The 19,575-nt window shown below is 37.8% G+C and overlaps 1 protein-coding gene across 3 annotated transcripts in view; it reads right to left on the minus strand.

Annotated features, from left to right (window-relative positions):
- Positions 1 to 19,575, minus strand: part of PRKDC (protein kinase, DNA-activated, catalytic subunit) — an 83,233-nt gene that overhangs the window by 51,637 nt on the left and 12,021 nt on the right. For all 3 annotated transcript variants that reach the window (XM_030970865.1, XM_030970860.1, XM_030970872.1), the window contains 22 exons: positions 18,411 to 18,548; positions 17,956 to 18,105; positions 17,401 to 17,516; positions 16,588 to 16,747; positions 15,401 to 15,487; positions 14,920 to 15,039; positions 14,394 to 14,553; positions 13,851 to 13,957; positions 11,910 to 12,000; positions 10,498 to 10,661; positions 9,691 to 9,843; positions 8,386 to 8,493; positions 7,382 to 7,608; positions 6,898 to 6,992; positions 5,850 to 5,949; positions 4,793 to 4,926; positions 4,032 to 4,286; positions 2,789 to 3,015; positions 1,908 to 2,116; positions 1,660 to 1,792; positions 464 to 622; positions 99 to 302 (listed from right to left, as the gene is read on the minus strand). In XM_030970865.1, coding sequence (XP_030826725.1) covers positions 99 to 302; positions 464 to 622; positions 1,660 to 1,792; positions 1,908 to 2,116; positions 2,789 to 3,015; positions 4,032 to 4,286; positions 4,793 to 4,926; positions 5,850 to 5,949; positions 6,898 to 6,992; positions 7,382 to 7,608; positions 8,386 to 8,493; positions 9,691 to 9,843; positions 10,498 to 10,661; positions 11,910 to 12,000; positions 13,851 to 13,957; positions 14,394 to 14,553; positions 14,920 to 15,039; positions 15,401 to 15,487; positions 16,588 to 16,747; positions 17,401 to 17,516; positions 17,956 to 18,105; positions 18,411 to 18,548 — 3,297 coding nt within the window. The remainder of the gene's footprint in view (positions 1 to 98; positions 303 to 463; positions 623 to 1,659; positions 1,793 to 1,907; positions 2,117 to 2,788; positions 3,016 to 4,031; positions 4,287 to 4,792; positions 4,927 to 5,849; positions 5,950 to 6,897; positions 6,993 to 7,381; positions 7,609 to 8,385; positions 8,494 to 9,690; positions 9,844 to 10,497; positions 10,662 to 11,909; positions 12,001 to 13,850; positions 13,958 to 14,393; positions 14,554 to 14,919; positions 15,040 to 15,400; positions 15,488 to 16,587; positions 16,748 to 17,400; positions 17,517 to 17,955; positions 18,106 to 18,410; positions 18,549 to 19,575) is intronic.

The following is a 19,575-nucleotide window of genomic DNA, read 5'->3' on the forward strand; positions in this document are numbered from 1 at the left end:
CCCTACTACATACTCCACTTCTAAAGACAATAATAAAATTGTTACTTTTATTGAGTATTCCCTTTTGACTTTGTCCTTTTAAAGAGCGAGCGTAATACCATTTGAGGATTGCTGATAGATGATTTCATAAGATGGACTATGATCACATCCAGGTTTTTCAATAGATGTTGATTGATGGTTTCTGAGAACAGGCTGTAGAAATACTGTCCATGAGAGAAATTCATCAGTTGGTTCTGTGATGCTCCTGATAGTGGCACAGATAACACTGCTGTGTTCAACAGCAGACTTACTAGCTCCTCACACTGAAAATCAAAGTATAGAGACAAGAGTTATTTCAAGGACATCATGTTTCACTTTGAAATTTCTTAGAACAGCACATGATTTTTTCTCCAAGCTCTCACCCCAAACTTTTAAATTTTGTTTATTTTATTTTAAGGCTTGTAATTGGAGAACCACATCCTACCTGCTCATCCATTGCAAAGGCCAGCTGCAGAAGACTGTCAGCTAATCGCTTCCTGCTGATGTCTAAACATGGAAGAGAGATCCTTTCACCCCCAGGTGCAATGCCTTTATAAACAATTGAAAGAAGCTTGGAGCCAACTGAGAAATGAGACCCTTCATCCTATGGAAACCATCAAAGAAGTGACAATCAATAAAAGCTGAAAAAAGGCTTCCAATCCATCTGTATAGTTAATTAAAACACTTGAACTCCAGATAATTTCCTTATAAAGCAATGCAAATATACCATGACAAGACACCTTTCTAACTCAGGGATGAGATTTTAAATGAGACAACCCTATTTCAGAACAAACTAAAAGTAACTTGACACTGTTCCAAATATTCTGATCCTCCTCCACCTTTTCAGGCTTACTTGACTACAGAAGTAAGATGAATATCTAAGTCAGGATGGGTGGGACACAAATGGTAAACCATGCAGATCCCTGATTATCAATATAAGGCAACCACAGGTCTAGATTTTGTTGATATAGAGAATGGATAGCACACAGAAATTAAGTATTTTGTTACTTGTTAGCTTTGCTCAGCACTGTTACAGCTTCATTCACAAATTCCCAGTCTTTGTGGTTATTGCACAACCTGCTCCTTCAACTGCCCAAAGTAGAGATTTACTACAATCAGAAACTTAGTGGAAGGAATTTGAGTAATATAGTCTACATCCTTATACTTCAGAGGTCTCTATCCTGCTTTCCTGCAACTCAGACCCACTATATTGCTTCTGATCAGTCAGGAAATGTTCGTTTTCTAATTTCCCTCATCACTTTGAATGGTCTCTGTGTAAAAGTTGTTAAAAAATGCCTCCTTTCTAGGATAGTTAATTCGGATTTTTTGAGCTTTCAGTTTTGCAAAGCCCACTTAAAGGAAGTTAGAGAATCTACATTCTGATTCCAGAGTCTGGAGCCAGCCACAGAAAGACTAACATAATTATAAAGGTTATCCAAGCCTCAATATTGTGCTACTCAGATTTGTAGATTAACCATAAAGCATTTATTTTTGATCCCATTCAACACTAGCTCTTCGCTGTTGGTCTCATTTTAAACAACAACATCTGATCTGTTCTCTGCTTTTATCCTGATGTTTTACACAGGAAAAGCTCTTTACAAGGTACAAATGTTTACTCTTATCTTCTGTATTAATAGTTACCTGACCATGAAGAACAGAATGAAGCAGGCCAGATTTCTGGAGCTGCTTACAGGCAGAAAGGACAGCATCAAACCTAACTTGATCCAAACGTGCCTCTGAATTAAATAGATCAACAGAACAAAGGTCCTCAAGGCTAGAGAGGAAAGAGAAGCAATAATGTTACATTAGTGCACCCACAGACAACATTATTTACTTTCTATGGTGAGGGTTTGTTCTGGAATCACGCTTACCAGAAAGCCCCTACTTACCTCTGTGGTGTGATTCTTTTTTTTAAGCACAATTTCAAAGATTCCTGATAGGGAGATTTCATCAGAGCTTTCATGAGTCTTACTGAGATATCTGGGAGGTTTTTCATGACTTGCACATCAGCTGTGTTAAAGCCTATGCGTGATGGATCGCACACTGTCATCACCACAAGCTCTATAAAGCTTGCATTTAGCAGTTCCTTCTCAAGCAGCTAGAAAAAAAAAACAAACATAAAAACTTGAAAAATTCATTCAGATTTCTTTATTTAGTTCTTCATAATTTACCATTAATCCTATCTCAAATGAAACCAAACATGCAACAGTCCCTATTCTCACTGATTTTCTCTATTGAAATGTCTGACTTTCAATCACTTATGCTAATGCACAGAAATTAGGTGTCTATAAACATAGACATAAGATATATGCTGTCCCACCAAACTGCAACATTTAAACTACATAGGCCTGTTTCAGTCTTGGCTATACACCTGTAAATCCTGATGTACGTGTCTGTACACACTATTAGAAATTTGCTGACGAGACAATCACAGTCTCAGACCTAAACCTGGAGGTGTAAATTTTCCTAAGAGACTCATAAGTATTATACTTTGTATAGTTAAATATGGCTTACATTGCATCAAATAGAGAGACCAATAGGAGACAAATAGAGAAAGGCAAATAGAGAAACCTGAATATCTATACTGAATTCAAGAAAGGCAGATTGTGCCAATTCTTTCTGCCTTTCAAGCAGCTACCCCCTCCACACATTTAATGCCATCAGGAATCATACAGGAAATATTCACTGCAAGTACTCCATATACAGAACGCCTATATGTAACTACATAGAAAATTTGTATCTTTTATCCAGTACAGAGTCCAGAGCCTACCTTCCAGAAATCCTGCTGGCACATTTCCAGGATGACAGTGACAAACTCGAAGATCCGGACTACAATGGTGCACTTGCTGTAGTTGTACTTGTCCCTTTCCTGAGGGCTGAACATGCTGCCTTTGGAACTGCTATCAAAGCACTGCTCTGCTGCGTGGATATCATGCAAAGCAATAGTGTCCAGGAAGAACCGTACAGCCTTCAAGAACAAGGAACTTTCATTTATACCTAGAAAGAATTACACTAAGTTGAAATGATTATTGTTTCGTGCTTGTAAGAAAACAGTCAAACTGAGATTACAAACAGAAAGAGGCACATCTCACACCAGTGTTTTCTGAAAGCTCTCTGCCTGTTCTAAATATTACCATTCTGGATAATAGAATAGCAGGACAGCATTGTATTTTGTGATCACTCCAGAAACTAACCACTAGAAGCACTTATTAACAATGATGATGATTTAGGCCTATGTAATAAAATGGATACAAATTTTAAATCCCTAGTTTTGAATGACTTAGCCCTATGCTAGCTGCTTCCAACATATTGTTTTAAATCAAGACAGACCTAACACTGACAGACAGACCACCTGAAACTTGTACAAGACTATGAATCTCTACTATCGCTGAACAAAAGCATTTTGTTTAAGCTTGCAAGAATGATTGAAATAAAAACCTTTTGGGAGACCCAGCAGCTACACAAGGTGTTATTATTTTACCTGATCAAAATTCAAATACAGCTTTTAGACCTGATGTAGTTGATACATGAGGAAATGAAAAAAGGTAACATATGTGGGACTTGAAGTGAAAAGATGCCTTCTTTCATTGTGTTCTGATAGCTTCCTCCAGATATTAATAAACAGCAGGTAAAAAGCTTTAGAAGGATTTCAATAAAAATATGATAAAAACCTATTGCTTTTCTGTGCAGTGGGAAATTAGCTGTACAGAATAATTTTTGAAGATGAGATAGAGTAAAAGGAGCTGCTGGTAAGTGGATGACTCAGAAATGCAAAGATGTATTTCTAGGGCTAAAAGGAGACATTTTAAGATACATAGTACTTCATAAAAAACGCCCATCTCATTACAACTGTCATTGGAAAATGTTGGGAGAGTTTGCAAAATCGTCATTTTAACATCAAATCTCAAATTCTACATTTGACAAAAGAGCTTAAATTCAGAGTTAAGAACTCATCTTGGGTGGGCTGTGTGTAACACACATGAATGAACCTAATTCAATAGTTAATTACTCACCCAGTACTTCATCAGGTTTGATCATCTGCAGCTCAAAGAATGTATTGTAGCAATCCAGTGCCGCTAAGAACATGTCTATCCACTGCATGACAGCCTGTAAACTGAAGGGTTCCTGCATGCCATTGAGAGTTGGCTGAGAAAGGATCCCAGATGGACTTTTGGCATCGGTGCCACCTCCTTCAAATTTGTTAATGAGGAAAGAAATACCCCTGTTTTTTAGAGTATCAGCCAGCCAAGAGGATGGAGACTTGTTTCCTGACAGAAATAGAAACAGAAATATAAATTTTCTAGGAAAAATGCATTTCAAACTAGCAAGGAACTAGAGGCAAATGAACTAACAACTCTGTGATTTAAACTGGGTCTTCTAGCAGAGAAGGTATTGATTCTGGTTTAGCCTTGGTCACATTCCTAAAATTCCCACATTTCTCTTCCTTCCATAAGGAAGAGGTCAATTTTTAAGACATTCATAGTTCCCCATCAACAAATTTCACTTTTTTCAGCTGGATACACAACAGCAGTTTTGGGCCTGGAAGTAAGTCTGCAATAAAAGCCTCTTCTGAGCCCAAAAACATCCCTCAAACCTTGAGGTTCTCACAGCACCCAATTTGCAATCCAAGCAACAATATAAGCTCTCTTTCTATTTAACAATACTGAGTGAACAGATAAATACTTGCAATTACTACCTTGCATAGAAAAGACAGAGGAAAGGCATGCACAGAATATAGAAAGCAAATATAACAGTGCACTGTGACTTAAAATACCTGGTAACAAAGGAACAAATTCATAGAAGAGCTCCATGGCTTTATGCCGGCACTCTGTCTGAGGTCGTCCACACTGCACTAAGAGCCACATAACAATGTCCTGAAGACACACAGACTTAGTCGCTGGGAATCCCCTGCACAAAAATATTAGGGGTTAGCAGTCCTCTTGCCGTCTACCAAGAAGCAGTAATAGTCTCTCAGTTGAAAAAAATCAAAACGTTCCACGAGCACTATGAATCCCTTTTATCTATCGAACCACCACCCATCTGCACTACCTGAAAGAGCTCTTCCACCATCATGTCTGGCACTGCTTTCCCTTCTCCTCACTCTACTTGGCATAGTCCTTGTGGAAAACAATTTTAAATGTAGAAGCAGGTATCTTCCCTCCTCTTTGTAAACTCACAGAGGAAAAACTGCGAATAAAGTTTAAACAAGCCTCAACAGTTTTTCTCCATCCCCATAATCATCTCGTCTCATAACTTATAAAATGCCACACCAGTGACTCAAATCTAAACTCCACATGTCAGTTTCTTTAAGATCACATGATAATTTGGGTAAAAAGACAACTAAGGAGGTCTCTAGTCCAACCTCCTGATAAATCAGGGTCAGCTAGATGACTCAGAGCTTCATCCATCCTGATACTGAATCCATTTTTGCTTCTTTTACCTTTTTTTACTTCCCTTCTTTAACTGCTGATCATTCTGCTGCAGCTTGTCCTGCTTCTGGTGACATTTAGCAACAGTAAGAAAGGCTTTGGAGGAGTTTCCTCCAAGTGCTTTGTAGCATCAGTGCTAATGATATTATATATACTGCTGTGAGGGAAACATGCTCTTCTCTTCGGCCTCTTCTTGCTAAACTAAATCAAGTGGAATAAAGAATCATGTTCCTCTCATATTACGTCCAATGTTTTTCCACCAGTGGTTCAACAGACAACATCAGGAGGTCTGTATCAGCAATTGTCATAGGAAGAAATTCTCATTCAGAGTCCCAAGCGTTTAATGGAACTACTGGTCAAGTTTATTATTATGCAATATGGAAATAAATGCAAATAGCTGACCGTGGTACCCGCCGTTTTCCTTCCTTGTTCAGAGAAGGTGCTTTATGCTTGATTATGCGCTTCAGGTGGTTAATAGCATCACAGCACTGCTGGGCAGTACCTGTTGGAGAGACAGAATTGACATTTCTAGAAAATGCCAGTAATTTGGTTAAATGAATTGAAATAGCACTGTAGACATGGTGCAAGAGACTCATACAGATGATAATGTCTACCAGCTCCACTACTGTATGCTTCTACAGTAAATTTTTCAAAGGCGCAGAATGAAATCACAAAACATCAGACAGGCCAACCTGGCCTGAGCCAAGCCTAAGGCCTTTGGTATAAAACTGTGCATTCTACTTTCTGTGATCATGCTTAGAGAAACTGTGAAATTTTTCCACATGAGAAATTTTTCTGGGGACACTTCTACCATGTCCTGAACTCTTCCTCTGAAAGAAATTAAGTTTTGTTACACCAACTTTTGGCTTTCTGTTCTAACTACTATTAATTGATGAAAGAGCATAGAAAAAAAAGAGAAAAGTAGATTTACTGAAGAGTCATTAGTACCGTGAAAGAGGCCACAGGCTCTTCACACAACTACATGCTGTTGTAAAGAATGACAAGACAATAAGGAAAAGGTATCACAAAAAGTGGAAATATTCCATAGAATATATCAAAATTACTATTCTTGGAGCATTTATTTGTTATAGAAGAATAGATTGATTCTCACCAAGCTACATCTTTTTACATCATGTAACTGCAAAACTACAACTCAAATCTGAAGCACCACCAGCATTTTTAGTGTTATTACAGAACTGTTAAATCATCATTAAAAGGTTCTTTCTCCTAGGCTCAAAATATTCCACCTTTATACACTGCAAAGAATTGATTCAAAGAGTTCCTAACTAGATATCAAATTACCTCCTTACTGATAACAAAAAATAATTCTTCCTTTGTTGCAGAAGTAAGAAAATGTACTTTTCTTACAGTTAAAAGTTTTTCTTTGTTAACCCAAGACTCCGCAAGGTAACTTTTTTCTTCATTCTACAGTTAAGTAACTATAGCTCACCTAATGATTTCTCATCTGTATGGGCTAAAGCCAGGCTTTCCAGAAAAACAACCAGTGCTTCAAATACGAACTGCTCCACAAGAGAATTTTCTTCCCTTTAAAAAACCAGGAAAATATTTCATGAGAAACATGAGTAGAAGAAGCACTAAATGTAAACGAAATACTGCAGAGACAGACTGCAAAAGATCTTTGCACAATAAAGTACATCTAAACCAGTTTAAAAAACAGCAGTGAAATTTGCTGAGCATCCTAAAAAGGCATAAAAACATCTTATAAACTTGTGATCAAAATTTATTTTTATACATTTCACACAGACAGAAAGCCCAAACAACAAAATTATTATAAAATATAAGCTGAGTAACTGAATGTTACAGCTAACATACACATTAATAAAATGAGTGTCAGTGGATGACTATTTGAGCTGCAACTCTTTTATCTCATTGAACCTTTATCCAAGTTACTGTTTCAAGCTCTGCTTGCTCACCTAAATTCTCTGTAGATACTGTTAAAAGCAAGTGCTGCACCCAGCCTCTTGAAAGCACTGGGGTGAAGAGCAAGGCTGTACAACCGTTTAAAAAGAGACTTGGTGTTTGCTGGGCTTTCCTCCTGCTGTCTCGGCGTTGTCTGCTTGATAGACCATTTCAAGAATTCTCGTATGCACTGACCACAGAAATCCCTCAAAGTGCTGTCATCTGGATCCACTATTCCACTCTGAAATTACACAAGGTTATTTCAACTCAACAATGAGAAAACCCCCTGCCATTGGCTCTGTGCAGTATTACAGCAGCTCATCTACGTTGCACTATTTGCAAATTAAAAAACTGTACTCACAGTCTACCAGAAATTAACAAAGTTCAAAATTGCTACTGTCCAAGGGAAGGGCAAAACTTTCAGCCCTTACAGTGCTGAATTACAGCTCAAAGATTGGATTTCTATTCCTGTCTCAGCCATCAGTTTAAGTCACTTCATTTTCTGATGGGTGGGCTTCCTCTGTGTAAGAAGTGGTGGGACAACACTGACTTTTATTTAAAAAAAGTACTCCAATCCTCTTGACCTACCTTGCCTCCAAACACTTCTGTTCAGTGCAAATGCTAGTTTTAAATGCAAAACTTTTGCACCTGGTGAAGGCAAAGATACTTAGAGAAAAATTAAGCACACAACAAAGGCATTCAGGGGGATGAAGAGTGAATGTGCTTCAGTTGTTCCTAACTCATACTGATGATAAAGAGTGTTTCATTTATCTGAAGATGATATATCTGCATTTTGGGAATGCCAAAGAAAGAGAAATTCATCATCCAAATCTCAGTTAAGAAATACTAAACGGCTATTACAAAATAAATAAATAAACCAACCATTTTCTTTCTTTCAAATAGTTAAGGGGTCAATCTACCTGTTTCATGTGTTCCTGGTTGCTTCAGCAGTAAAATGATGCTAGTTAAAAATGAAGTCATATGGCACAGAAAAAAGAGAGGAAAGACTTATACCTACCAGGATAGCTTCCAGGAATGCCACTGTATCTTGACTCTCAAATTTTTTGTTGTTGGTAAACCAGTGAATGAGTTGCATGACCAAAGGCTCATACAACTGTCGTGCTACCTGAAAACAGCAAACATTAATACATATCTATGCTACTTTGCTATTAATATGCAAGATTAAAAACCTGTACTTTGAAAAGGGGGGCTACAAAATGAATGACTAATTTCATATTACATTCCCATATCAAGGATCAAAAAACCCCAGACAATTAAAATGGGTTAGATGCTTTCTATTCAGCCAGTCTCAATGACCCCCAAGCTTACTTTCAGTAATATCCTTTGAGACAAAGAACATTGCATGTCAGACTGACGTGCCAATACACAATCAGGGAAACAGGGATGTTTGTTTCTTAATCCATATTTAGATCTAAAAATCTATTTTCAACATTAATCTAACTTCCCGGATTTCAACAATTCTACCTGTAAATCAATCTGATTGATTACTGTCATACTATAGCACGAAGGGAAGAAACACTAAACACACTCATTTATGCACATACACATGCTTCAACTGCAGTGCCTGTGCCTTGGACCAATCCAGACATCATTTACCTATAGTTTATGTTCAGCCACACACCAGCAAAATCAGAATCACCTGAATTGGTAATACAGCTTCCTGTCTATTTTAACAGAACACAAAATCCCTTTGATCTCAAAGTAGATACAGATGCCAGGGTCCAAGCAGCAGTCTCAAAAGGCACAAAACCCTGTAATTTCTGTGGAGATGAACCTTTGTGTCTGTTCTGTTTTGTGCAAAGGAGGAGAAATATCAAGTTCAAATGTTTGAATGAAATATATCATCTGTAAGTTTTAAAGAGGCCGTGACAAATTCTCTCCTAAGTGCTTTTCCTATGAGTGTAGCTTTGCATACACTCAATATCAAAACAATCAACTTCACCTCCACTTAACTTCTTACTGAAAGACAACAGAAATTAAATGTGGTGATAAAGATGGTTACTGCCACAGTAACTCCCTGAGTGAACCATGAAACCTGAATCTCTCTTGTACACTTCTCTGAACTACTCTGAACTAGACTATAGTATAGAAGTATTTAAAATGAGTATTTGAAAAGGTTTCAACCCCACTCACAAAATCCAGATGGATCCATCCCTAGAACAGAATTTCAGCCTACAAAATACTCTTCATCTGTGGGGAAAAAAACCCCCAACATGTTAGGAAAACATTTAAATCAAACTATTAATTCCCACATTCAAAGGTATTTGAAAAAGCTAAAATTTGTATAGATAAATCTGCTTACCTGGTCTATGTCACAAGCAAGACGAAGCAGTACTGGAAATACTCGCTTATGTAAATGGTACATAGGTGGGGGACCCTGACGTCCTTCTGGCATCTGAGAGGCTTTCCCCAACATAAATGTGACTATGCCATGTAGCAGCTCACATGCTGCAACCTGAAATTTAAAAATCCCTTTAGTTATGCATCCATTACTTTCACAGAGAAGACAAAATTGTGGGCAGGAGAGAATGAGTCACATGGAAGGGGGTACTTGAGAAATCATACCTATGCTAAATCACTGTTCCAGGAACAGATCATGACCATGGAAGTAATTTACACACCTACTAACTGGTGTTTTTCCTAATGTTTTAGTCTCTGTCGTGGGCAGTCACCTATCAGCTGGAAAATGATCACCATCAGAAAAGTCACCCATAGTGTTTTCAAAGATACCTCCAATCTGGACTCTTTGGCTATCAACATCCCAATCCAGCACAGCACCAAAATATTTGCTGAAGTGTTCTGCTGGACTGAGCCCACAGGTTCACAGGCTGGGCATGAGAAGGAGGCCAAACAACACTAGTTTAAAAAGATCTACTAGTTTAAAATATTCATTTTTATGTTAAATCAAGCACAATGCTGTCTGACAGAGCTTACACAACTTCTGCTCTTTAGCTTCAAAACACTTAGAATAGTGTAATCATGAAAAGGCACCAAAGAAGCACACTGCTACCTATGAATTAATTAAAACAGGTCTGTAGTAACAAGGAAGACATTATTTTATGTGATTTTATCAGCTAGCATAACATAAGATGTAGAAAAAAATCAATACTTTTGTTTGCCTGTCACTTGCAGAAAGAGCCAGCTCAGTCACATGAGGCAAAAATAAGTCCAAGTAGATGACAGGCTTCATATCTGCAAATGGTACAGCAAAGCTCAGGCGTTTCTCAGTGTCCCAGGATACACATTTCTTCATCATCTCTTCTGCAGAGGTAGCTGATGCATTTGAAAGATGAAAACAAGCTTAATATAATATATATAAAGCAAGCATTTACTTAGTTCAGTCAAAAAAAACTGTAACCTTCCAACTTCAGATAGACTGCCATGCAATGTTAATGCTTTATAAACTACTGAAAAAATGTAACCAATGTTTCAGGTGAGAGTTACAGCACTCTCCGGTATCAATACAGGTTAAATTTGGAGACAAATAAATCCAGAAGACATCAAATCACACTTGATTTAAAATACTTCTGTAAGACATCCAATGTAAAGCATCTTTCTTCTAATGTTACAGGAAATTCTTGAAGGTCAATCAGACAAGAAGATCCAACATACTGACTCCTGCAATTGCACAGAAAATGGCTACATTTACAGCCATTTATAGCTATCTCCTCCAAGGAAAACTGGCATACTTACTCCCTTCTCTCCCTATGTTCCCATATTTGAAAATCTGGTTAACAAAATCTGACCACACTTTGTATTTAATTTCCAGAGAATAACAACTTTCTCCCAGTATTTTTGAGTAAGTAACAGAGAAGTACTTGGTAGAAAGAAAATTGATTGTAAAGGCAGAAAAAACAAACATAAGCATGCAAAGAAAGGGAAAAAATGCATAATACTATATTAATTTTTAGATTAACTAAATTTTGTGCTGATTCATCCCTTGAATCTCATGGGCAGGTACTTACACTATGGTTTCCATTTTTATTAGACTGTATGGTATTTAACATGTAAATTATAAAGCTTGTTCATGGACTGGACAGAGAATGGGAGAAAATGTCTTTTTTTTGAGGAGCACCCAAATGGAACTCTAGTTCCACACATACTAAAGGCATGATGTGCCTTAAACTCACAAGTGAAAAAGCAAGCTTGCTGATATTTACACAATTCATGACTGCAGCTCTTAAATACTGAGAACTGTAGTAGAGGTAGAAATCAGTACTCAAGGAGCTACAAACTGGGGCAAAGTTTTAAAATGGTTTTGCAGACAGAGGGTGAAGGGTGGAATAAATAAAACCATATACTCAAATGCATAGTTTTTTGCTTTCACCTGTAGTTTCCTAAACACTTTCCCTATTCCGTATTAAGTTGGTGAATACTTTTGCTCTAGAACTGAATAAAAGTAATTCCGTTTAAACGAAAGCAACAAAAAACAGGTATATGATAGTGATGTTGAGGCCTTAATGAAATCTACTTTCAAGAGAGACAGCAAAGGCATATAAATGTTTTTGACAGGATACTCACCTGTAATTAAGTTGTGGTTAATCTGCCCTCCCAAAGATCCAAGAAGGCGTGCCACTCTAGTCCTTACTGCTTCCAAGGAGGGACTATTATCCTACGTAATTCAACAGATTAATATTAGTGAAAGAACAGTTACTTCTGTATAGAAGTAATTTGGTTTACAGAGTAAATGAAGGTCTTAATGGCCCTTCTTAAATACAGAAGAAGAAGGTAAACTGGAACCACGAGGAAAAGAATTGCATCAAACAAGAGAAGAGCTTTGGTTTAGAAAACAGAAGAGGCCAAGACTGGAAAACATCTTCTTTCCATTTTGTGAGCTCTCAATTATAATTTCTCAAGTGAAACTTTATTATCACAGATAATACATATGTACAGAATGACATAACAGTGCAGAAACAAATCTAAAGTGAAAATGTCTCTTTTCATTTGCTTTAATTCCAGAACTTAAAGTTTAGATCCTGTACCTATACAGAGTAACAGCATCATTTAGATTAGAAAAGACTTCTGAAGTCATCAAGTCCAACCATTAACCCAACACTGCCACACTCATCACTAAACCATGTCCTCAAGTGCCACACCCATATGTTTTTGAACACTTCAAGGATGTGTGGTGGCAATTCTACCACTTACCTGTGTAGCCTACTCCAACGCTTGACAACCTCTTTTATGAATATATTCTTCCAAATATCCAATCTAAACCTCCTCTGGCACAACCTGAGACTACTTGCTCTTGTCCTGTCACTTGTTACCTGGGAGACCAACCCCCACCTGGCTACAAGCTCCTTTCAGACAGTTGTGAAGAGCAATAGTCTCCCCTGAGCCTCCTTTCTCCAGACTCAACAGTGCCTCTCTCAGGCAACTGATTTTCAGAAGCAGCCTGTACGGGATACAAAATTAACTAATTTTGTTTCAGAGAATCACAGAATGACCCAGGTTGGAAGGGGCTGCTGCAGGTCATCTGGTCTAAACTCCCTTCTCAAGCAGGGTCATCCTAGAGCACAGGCACAGCATTGCATGCAGACAGTTCTGGAATATCTCCAGTGAGACAGACTCCATAATTTCTCTGAGAAATCTGTTCCAGTGCTCGGTCAGTGCACAATAAAGAAGTTCTCCCTCATATTAGATGGAACTTCCTGAGCATCAGTTTCTGCCCACTGCCTCTTGTCCTATTGTTGGCATCACTGAGAAGAGCCTGGCTCCATCCTCCTGACACCCTCCCTTCAGATACTGATAGATATTGATGAGGTCTCCTCTCATTCTTCACTTCTCCAGGTTAAATAGGCTGCGATCCCTTGGCCTTTCCTCATAAGAGATGCTTCAGTACTCTAATCATCTTTGTAGCTCTCTACTGGACTCACTCCAGGAGTATCATGTTTAAAGACAACCAGGCTGGAAAGAGTTCTGTTTATAGGAGTAATGTCACATCTAAAAAGAGGTTTATTTCAAGTTAGTTTGTGTAGTGGAATATACAAATAAAACTACACTTACATTTGAGAGGCCACTGGACAAAGTAATACATATGTTGGCTTCTAAAGACTGTAAGCCTATCCACAAGATAATTAAAAATCCCCCAAATGCTTAAACATTTACAAAACTGTATTGCCTACTGCAAAGTTGCTAAGCTGGGACTTGATTTTGGGTGTTGGGAGTCAAATTTTTGTTGCCATAATGTATCAGTCTAGCAGTGATTCTGACTTACAGGATTTCCTCAATTCCCCTTCCCTGCTTAATTCCCATCCTCACCCTAGAATATGACATCTTTCCAGCTGTGCTGATGTAACAGCTTGTTGAGCCACACCGAAGAATGGAACTCATTAAACTCATCTAAGGTAGAACTAGCCCTCATTAAAAAAAGAAGACAAAAAGTATGCATGCAAGAAAGAAAAAGAAGCAGTGGGAAGAAAGGATTAATATTTAACTCTTAAAAAGAAAGAGAGTTCTTACCACTGACAATGTCTTTGCTCTTCTTATACGCTGTATCACAACTTTATTACGTCCTTTCTGGGCTGCTTGAGAAAGTTTCCTTACTTCCCAGTTATTCTGGGATTCAACTGATGAACAAAAGAACATATCAACACCAGTTTATTGTACCAGCATCTCATGCACCTACTTGTAGTTTCATTTAAAAAAAAACCCACCCTGTTTTGCACATTTTTATTTTTAAAATGTGACAATTGTTCTTTCACTTAAAATCTTTATTGAGGAAAATAATAAATAACTTTCTCTTAGTAAATTTAAGCTAATTTAAGCAAAAAAAAGGACATATCACACAGAAATAATAAATAAAATGGCAACGATTACTGATTGCTCAGCCAAAGCAAGTAAATCCTATTTTAAGAAAAAAGTACATTTTGGGGTGTAAGGGAAGTTATGTTGTTCCAAACACAGAAAGTGCACAATATAAATAAAAGGTATGGCGTGTCCACATCTTTATAAAAAAATTATTTTCCTTTTCCTTAAGATTAGCAATTTTTTGTATGTATGTACCTGTAGATATAGAGCTTTTCAAATAACCATCAAGAAGAGGTAGGACATCCTTGTAATAGGGCTGCATCAAATGTCTGGGGATGTGAGCTGACCAGTCTTCCAAAGCATCCAGGCCCAGATCAGCCATTGGGGTACAGCTAAGGCCCAGCTTAAATGCATTCTAAATGTCAAATACAAAACTATCAGCCTTTCACATTTTTTCACTAGTGCTAATTAATGATAAAAGAGATAAATTTGAAAGCATTTGGTGTACATCTCCCTTTGCAGTAACTTTTCTCTGTTTAGCATCTCACTCAAGGTCACCACAGGAGATATGTTTATATAGCAACACAGGCAATAAGAGAGTCTGTTTAGTGCAAAAGCAATTCCAACAATTTACTTTTTATCCAAAGATTCAAGCAGTTTGTATTCTATCTCACTGAAGACCATAGAGAGCTTAATAGTTACCTTAATAATGACTTTGCTACAGAATGTTTGTACATGTCTTAGGGAAAAAAAGTGTTAGCTGTACATCACTCTGACTCACTTGCAGTGCAGGAATATATGCTTTGATATCAAGCATGATGATGTCATGTGGTAAAGACAGCAAAAAAATCAGACAAGATGCCAATAATTCATCTTTATACTGCTTCATTTTTGCTGCAACCTAAAATGGAGGTAAATAGATCAAGAACAAACATAAACATTTTGAAATCTTGACTTAATTGTATCAATACCCATGTAAAATAAACAAGCCCAAACCAGTACTGGAATCTCATTCACCTGCAGACAGTTACCAGAAGTATTTATATTGTTATTTCTCAATCGTGTATGAACTGGTGACCAATACACCTCTTCTGACATTGAAAAAACTGACCGAAAAGGATCTTAAAACCTCATTATCCCGCACAGCTCAAAAAGCAAGAATACGTCCACTGTGTATGTAAGATTTCTCAGAAGACAAAATTTTGATTGAATCACATATGTTTTTACTCAGCCTAAGAAAGTTAGGGAGCAACATTCCTTACCTCTTTTCCAAACTTTACAAACAGTGCAAAGCAAGAGGTCTTTTCTGGGTCTTCAGGACATCTTCTGAGGCTCCTGGGGCTGACACCCTACCAAGCAGAAACCACAAGTCAATACTATTAAAAAGTATATAGTACATATATGAACCGCAATTTCAACTCAGAATACATGCATCATACTGTCCAATACAAAACTGCTGTCAGTGAAAACTTGAAATGTATCTTTGATCTTTCAGAGGTTAGAAATTAACATTAATATGGTTCACTGAGGGTCAACGTTTTGGACTATATTAAGCAAATAAACAAGAGATATATGTTTGCAAAGCAGCTTTTAAATGCTTTCGTTTTCTCTGCTCATGCAACAAATCATAAAAGCCCAAACTTCCCTAACAGTGTATGTCCTGGTGGCAAGAATGATGGTGTAACAAGAAAACAATTTACAACAGTGTGACCACAGTACAAGCATCTACACCAATGAGTTCCCAAATGTGCTTCACTTGGTGCCATCAGCAGCAGTGGCAGGGACAGCTCTGGGCTCTGTGTTGGGCTACACACCCACGTGTTTTAGTCCAATAGCTTTCAAACCACAGCTACTGCATCTACCACTAAGGCATCATATTCCCTGTGGAAATCAGTGACTGGAGCAGGAATACACTCCAGAAGTTGAGTCATTAACCCATACATGACTCTGATGTTCTGGTTAGACTGTTTCTACCAAAAATATCTTTTATATTACCTGCACTGCAAAGGTACCTCCCATTTCCCTGTTCACCAAGCTCAGGATTTTGGAAAGGGCACTCGAACAGGCTGCCCAGGGAAGTCATGGACTCTCCCTCTCTGAAGACATTCCAAACCCACCCTGATGAGGTCTGTGCCACTTGCTCTAGGAGACACTACCTTGGCAGAGGGGGTTGGACTGCATGAATTCCAGAGGTCTCTTCCAACCCTAACAATTTGGAGATTCTGTGATTACACATGGATGGTGTCTCTTCAGAAACTGGGCTTCCAGTCTAAATTTTGACTATTAATGTGCTTCCAATTCTGGGGGCACAGGAAGCTACAAACATCTGAAACAACCCAGTAACAGTTTCAATGAACTATTTTCCAAAGGGAATAAAAAATACTATACATAAAGCATGTCACAGTCATTAATACAACATGTTACATCTCCACTGGGTGAAAGATCTCACCTCAAAGTATTTTATCCTCTTGGCAATTTTCATTGTAACTGAGAGCAGCTTGTAGAATCCACTAATAAGAGGTAGTCTTGTTGAATGTACAATAAGCTCATAACCAAAGGAATATACCCAAGGGTGAAAGTATTCCACGTGTTTCTCTGGCAGTAATTCTCTAAAACAAATTCACAGAAAATAGGGAAGGAAAAAGAAGAAAAAAAGTAATCAAATACTAAGTTTTATTTTTAAAAAACTTTCATCTTGGTACAATAAAGAAATATTGTTGTAACAGAGCAGCAGACAGACGGAGAATAAATGCATGCTGCGTTCTGAGTCAAGCACAGGAAGATTTTAATTTTGTTTTAGAGGGCAAAGCCATTTATTATTTATTATACCTCATTATTGAATTTATACAAACACACATCCTCAAATATCACATTCCATTACTGGATATCCACAGGCAACTATGCTGTACCTTTCACTTAATGCCCCTTACTGGTCTATGAAGACTGTATCTCTGGTCTCTGAAATATTTAGGATACATGGTTAGGATAATACTAGAAGTTATAACATATGAATGACAATGAATAACAATTACACCCAAAAAATGAAGGTGAATGCTAATGAATGTCTCTTGTATTCTTTTAAAAAACCTGAGCTGATGATCTGTTTACCTATGGCCCAGGTGTCTGAAAAACCCTTCCTGTCTCCCTCCTAATCATCTTGTGCATTTTGAAATATGATCTATCAAACTGACTCAGAAACAAGCAACTTAAACACATTTCACCTCAAACGTCTTCCAACCACTTTGTAAAAACATATAAATACCTGCAGAATTCCACTAGATTTATAAAGGCAATAAAATCTATTGGCTTCGTTGGCTGAAGGTTTGAAGCAGGGTCAGAAGAAGGCCCAACCAAAGCACCGTCACCTGCATTTCCATCCTGAAAATAAATGTTGAAGAAAGAACACTGGATCTGTGACAACACAGAAAGCCTTTACACTTTTTTTTTGCCACATTAACAGTCTGTCTTTTTCCAGCTGTTAATAGGCACTCTGAGAGATGAAGGACTAACAGTTGACACATCAGTCATTGGAATGAAAAATAAGAGATGCCTCCCCCTAAGCAGAAAGCCAGTCGAAAAATGAAAAACAGTAGATTCCAGAGTAGAAAGTCTAAAGTAACAGATTCTGTGAACTGCTATTGATTCTGATGTTTCCATCTCCTAACACTGCAATGCAACATTCAGAGATACTAAGAAAAACATTTTATCTAGCATAAATGTTACTTCAAGACACTAGGCATAATGAAAACAGAACAAGGGATATGATTCTGGTTCCCCTACAACAGCAGGAGTTAATGAATAGGTCCTCAAGTCTCACCTGTTCAACAATATCCAGTTTCTGAACAGTCAGGTCCAATTTCTCAATGATCTTCAAAACAGATTTTATAAGCTCATCATACAGGACATGACTTAGGGATTGCAGTTGTGCCTTTTCAGTAAGGAAGTTTGCATCTTCAAAAACACATTCCTTTGCAGGACAAAAATGTTCATATTTCAAAACACAAATGCAAATTACTTCTTTAACTTACAAACTAACATTTAAATGATCCAGAGAATCCAGTTTTAGATGTTTCTCAGCTATAAAAGCATAAATTAATCCCTGTTTAATTAATTTATCAGCCATAAAATCCAACTAAAACCAGAAAACAATTCTTCTAGAGCATGACATTTGGAAAAAGTCTGAAGTTAGAAAAGTAGTTATAAGACAACAAGACTCAGGATCCTGTTTTATTTTCCATTTCATTTTGTATTTCCATGTTAACTATGCTTTACCTTCATTGTGTCACAGCTGAGTAGACTTCTAAAGAGGTACAGATAGTCCTTATAAGTTGGTACTTTTGATCTTGGTGTCCCAACTTCTCCAGCTTCAAAGGCTTCTTCTGATCCAGAAGTTTCTTTTACAGAAAAATCCTGAAGGGACACAATGTTTGTCAGACACATCACTCTGGTGGTTTGACCCTGGGTGCAAAGCAGATACCTGCCAGGGCATTCTACCACTCTCCTCCTCACCAGGATTGGGAAAGGGAAAATAAAATTGAAAAAACTCATGGGTCAAGACAAAAGCAGTTTAGTAGCAAAGGATGACAAAAGATTTATTCTCTACTTCCCATCAGCAGGCAACGTCCAGTCACTTCCTTGGAAGTAGGGTTTTGGTACATGGAGCAGAAGCTCCAGAAGACAAACACCCTAACCAGTGCTGCCCACCTCCTCCTTTCTGCCTGCTTTTCTTGCTGACCAGACACCATATGGCATGGAATATCCCTTTGGTCAGTTTGGGTTAGCTGTCCTGGCTCTGTCCCCTTCCAAGATCTTGTCCCCCAAGATCTGTTGATCCTCCCAAGGCTTTGTCCCCCACCCAGTCTTCTGGTGAGGGGAAAATGTTGGAGAGCCACCTTGATGCCGTGCCAGTGCTGCTCAGCAGTAGCCAAAATACTAGGGTGTTATCAACACATTTCCAGTTACAAATACAAGGACAGCTCCAAGAGGGCTCCTATGGGAAAAATTAACTCCATCTCAGTCAAATCCCAGTACAACTGCCAGTGAAACTCCCTGATATATGCACTATACTACCTACATATGCAATATAACGCAACATTACTGCTGCAGGTAGAAACATGGAATGTTTAGTGCTCTCCATCAATCTGAAAAGAGCACAAAACAACCATCTCATTCGAAAAAAAAACCTCAACAAACCTCTAAGGTTGTTCTCCTAGTGCTCAGTTATTTGAGAAATTCTATAGTTATTCTGCTGCACAGGATTAAAAAGCTTTAATATCCTTCCTTAACACAAGCATTCAGTAACATTTAAAATGACCAAAATTTAACCTGGAAGAAAGCTGGATGACTTTAATTACAACCTACTTTATTACAGACAACCTGACCAAACAGAAGTCTATTTCCTGTAATTTTCTTTATCCAGCACAAGAGGCACATCTAC

This window comes from Camarhynchus parvulus, chromosome 2 (assembly GCF_901933205.1).
Source record: "Camarhynchus parvulus chromosome 2, STF_HiC, whole genome shotgun sequence".
NCBI lineage: Eukaryota > Metazoa > Chordata > Aves > Passeriformes > Thraupidae > Camarhynchus > Camarhynchus parvulus.